This window comes from Gobio gobio (genome assembly GCF_949357685.1).
Source record: "Gobio gobio genome assembly, chromosome: 5".
Taxonomy (NCBI): Eukaryota; Metazoa; Chordata; class Actinopteri; order Cypriniformes; family Gobionidae; genus Gobio; species Gobio gobio.
The window spans coordinates 14824545-14828630 of NC_137101.1; the positions used below are offsets into that span (position 1 = coordinate 14824545).

Sequence of the window (4086 nt, forward strand, 5' to 3'; positions counted from 1 at the left end):
CCATGAGGACAGGAAACAAAGCCACGGGCTACCGCCGCTCCGCTTTCTATCAGCAAACCAAGTGCCATTTATTTGGAAGGAAGCACAAGCACACTATTCAAGCCAATTTCAAGGTTTCAATTGATCAAATCATAAATGTATTGCTCAAAATGACACCAAACGTATTTGGACACTTTCTGGTGGCCAGGCGTTAGTGGATCCCGTTCATAGTTAATGTGATGAACTACACCTGCGGTTACTCTGCTGTGAGAACTGACTTCACACATCCAAACGCTTTAAAGTAATTGCAAAAATAGTGCAGGTGCCACAGAAATTCATTCATTTGAAATGTGGCTTGAGTGTCCAAATACTTTTCTGAGACCACCCCCCCTCCCTCTCTCTCTCTCTCTCTCAAAGAATACAGGGTTCCTTTCAAGCATACACACATTTACTGGTGGTCTCCCATTCACTTGGTGCTTTATGAGTCAAGACCAAACGGACAAAGTTGTGTGTGTCTCTGTGGAGGCACACAGGAAAAACAACTAAAGCTAACTTTAATCCTGCACAGACAACAAAACATTATTAAACAGACATTTTTACAATACAACTTTTTCGCCTTGTAAATATTTATGTGATTAACAGACTTCTTTCAAATGGTTTTACTTAAATTTGCCTGCATATATTGACTATATCTCTTACACTGATTTAACAACAACAGCACGGTTCCAATACACACACACAAGATTTTAGAATTTAATTAAAAATTTATTTATTTTTTACATACATGCAACAAAAAATCAGCATATTTGGTGACTGACTGACTTTATTTTTAACCCCTTTTGCCAGCTCATCCTGATGACTACTTGCAATTAAAAGGTATTGCAGAGAGTCACTGGCGAATTACTTGAGATAGTGAATCACATCCTCTAACCGCAAACACTCAAAAGAATTTTGAAGGATGTGGTCATGACTAAACAGTTAGATGTTCAGTGACATTATATTTTAAATAGACGCTTGTTGTTATAGTAACCACTGCTCACATCAACAGGTAGGCTACATTTAAAACAGCCTATGGAGACATTGCATTTGGTAACATTTCTTATTAATATTTCCTATTATGGTTATATGTTTAACAGTTGTGCTGCATAACATTTTTTTGTGGAAATTGTGATACTCTTTCAGCATTTATTTAATCAATGTATTAAATATGCATCTTTTGTAACTTTGTAAACGTCTTAACTGTCACTTTTGATCAATTCAATGCATCCATGATGAATAAAAGTATTCATTTCTCTCTTTTTTTAATCTTACCACAAATGTTTTCAGCATTGATAATAATAATAAATGTTTCTTGAGCAGCAAATCAGCATATTAGAATGATTTCTGAAGGATCATGTGACACTGAAGACTGGAGTAATGATGCTGAAAAGTCAGATTTACATCACAGGAATAAATTACATTTTTAAATGTATTAAAAAAGAAAACAATTATTTTAAATTGTAATAATATTTCACAATATTACTCCTTTTTGCTGTATTTCTGATTAAATAAATGCAGCCTTGGTGAGCATAACAGACGTCTTTCAACAACATTTGAATGTTTCCAAACTTTTGAGATATATATATATATATATATATATATATATATATATATATTAGATGGGTTGTGCAAAACTAACAAGGACTTGGTCTAATGGTTTGCTGATAATTCAGAAGCAAAAATCTATTTTTTTTTTTTTAGACTGAAGAAAGATTTCTAAAGCAAACTGGCTTTGAACTCATCACATCAACAGAGGACCCTGTAACGCAGGCTATACATTTACATTTAAAGCATTTAACGTGACTTTAGCATTAGGTATGAGAGACCGTTATGGTCAGAAATTTGGAATGCTATCTGCTAGAAAGAAGTGCTTCCTGCACAAATGCAAACAAGTGCTATACTCGTGCAATAAACCTAACACACACACACACACAAGCTATACATTCAGTCTGCAGGCATTCTTCACAAGAGAAATGCAAATCACAATCCAGAACTCAAACTTGACTTCTGTCTAAAAATATGATACTTCTTCTGTCTAAAAAGTGGGAAGTTGCCATCATGTTTCAAGCAGTGACAGCTGTGTCCATCAGCGTGCCATGCTTTAATTCATAAAACTAGTTTAAAGAAAAGTTTGAATTGGATTTTTGCGCTTTTTAAAAGAAAAATGTCATTTTGCATGGCCATTTAAAATCAAGTAGTGAATGTAAAAGGATTGTTTACAGTAAAAATTAAAACATAATGTTGAATTTAAAAACAATTGTTATGTGTCGACTGCCTAGATAAACAAAATGTATGCAAGTATGCATTACTTTAAGCAATGTACAATACAGTACAGTAGGCTACACAAACTACGCTACAGTACAGCGAGATAAAGGAAATCTAATAAAAATATTAAGAACATGATACTGCTGAAAAAGAAAAACATCCCAAAGCTGACTAAATTGGTTTGCTGGTCTAGTCAACCTGGCTACGCTGAAAAGTGTCCAAATTTCCTTCAAAACCGGCAACCAGACCTGTCTGGGAGACCAGCAAACTAGCGTAGTCTGGTTTTAAAGCTGTTTTTGCAGCAGGGGTGCATGTAAATATGAGCCATAAAGTGCGCGCGAAGAGTAATATAGTTACTCTAAGAAAGTTTATTGAGCAGTCTAGCCAGGTTTACACAGGTCCATTCCCAATTTAGAATAGTAAAATGTGTTCGTGGTGGAAGAGATAAGTCACACACTGACCTGTTGCGGCTTCCTGGGTCTACCCGGTCCCCTCTTCTTTGGCTCGGCCGGGGCGGGCTCGGGCTCGGGCTGCTCCTGCGATCCTGAAGCTTCGCCGGCAGCTTCCTCGCCGCGCGCGCTCATCGTGTGTGTGTGAGTTCCAAACAGAGTCTCGCGCACCTTCTGTTCCTGCAGCATATGAGCTGTCCGCCAGTCAGTCAGTCAGTGTCTCGCGCTCAGCAGTGCGCGCTTATCAAAAACAATGCGTTTAAAACCGGTGCGCTCATGAAGGGCTATGCAAAAATGTCAATTAAAAGTGCGGTATTGTGAGAAGCACGTGCTGCCTCTTGGTTGAGAATTTGGCTCACGCACACACACGCACACACACGGGCAACAACAAAAAAAAATCTCCTCTGTAGAATTAAGTGGGGGTGGCTTTAGTAATAAAATAAGCCCAGTGATCGATTGCAATTTGAGCGAGACATTCGCAGAGGTAAGTGTGACAGGGCACTGTCAAATCCACGCTACTGCGGATTCAAGAATTTGCGGGGAAAGACTTTCTACGCGGATTGGCTTAAATAAAAAAACGGGGGCATTTTAAATGCATCCCTGCTGCCCACACGGAAATAAGTCCAGAGACTGTGGATGAGGATGAGGTATATACATTAAAAAAAGAAGAGAGAGAGAGAGGGACGAAAATCACTTTTCCCGTGGGTGGATAACACGAGGAGGGAGGGGGCACGAGAGAGAGAGAGAGAGAGAGAGAGAGAGAGAGAGAGAGAGAGAGAGAGAGAGAGAGAGAGAGAGAGAGAGAGAGAGAGAGAGAGAGAGAGAGAGAGAGAGAGAGAAGAATTGGACAACAGCCAGAGAAAACATGAGAAATACTAAGAGGAGAGACCACATTGAGACAAACTCACGTGTCCAGCACCATTCATGTTACTGGCTACACTCCAGAAAGTTTAAAGACACAGTATTGCATAGACTGTTTATTTGTTTGTTTATATATATATATATATATATATATATATATATATATATATATATATATATATATATATATATATATATATATATATATATATATATAAAAGTAATCAATAGGCCTACAAAATGTGCTGTGTTTGGGGTGTGCTCCGACTCTCCTCTTAAAGATCTGGTTTCTTAACTTTTAGCGGTTCTTTCAGGCTCTTTTTTTTTTTTTTTCCCAGAAATTAATATTTGAGAGAAAAAGTTTAGTAGGCCTATTGTATACCCTCAGCATTTTCAGATGCTTAGATTCAAATTTCAAATTCTAAGTTTTTAGAGTTGAATAGGCTAATTGCGAAATAAATTTGATCTAAATTTGACACACACACACACACAC

The 4086-nt window shown here is 37.5% G+C and overlaps 1 protein-coding gene across 1 annotated transcript in view; it reads right to left on the reverse strand.

The window, feature by feature from the left end:
* Positions 1-3111, reverse strand: part of hmga2 (high mobility group AT-hook 2) — a 36437-nt gene extending 33326 nt beyond the window's left edge. The window contains exon 1 of the mRNA XM_079816661.1: positions 2745-3111. Within this exon, the coding sequence (XP_079672787.1) occupies positions 2745-2921 (177 nt within the window). The 5' untranslated portion in view covers positions 2922-3111. The remainder of the gene's footprint in view (positions 1-2744) is intronic.
* Positions 3112-4086: the final 975 nt, after the last annotated feature.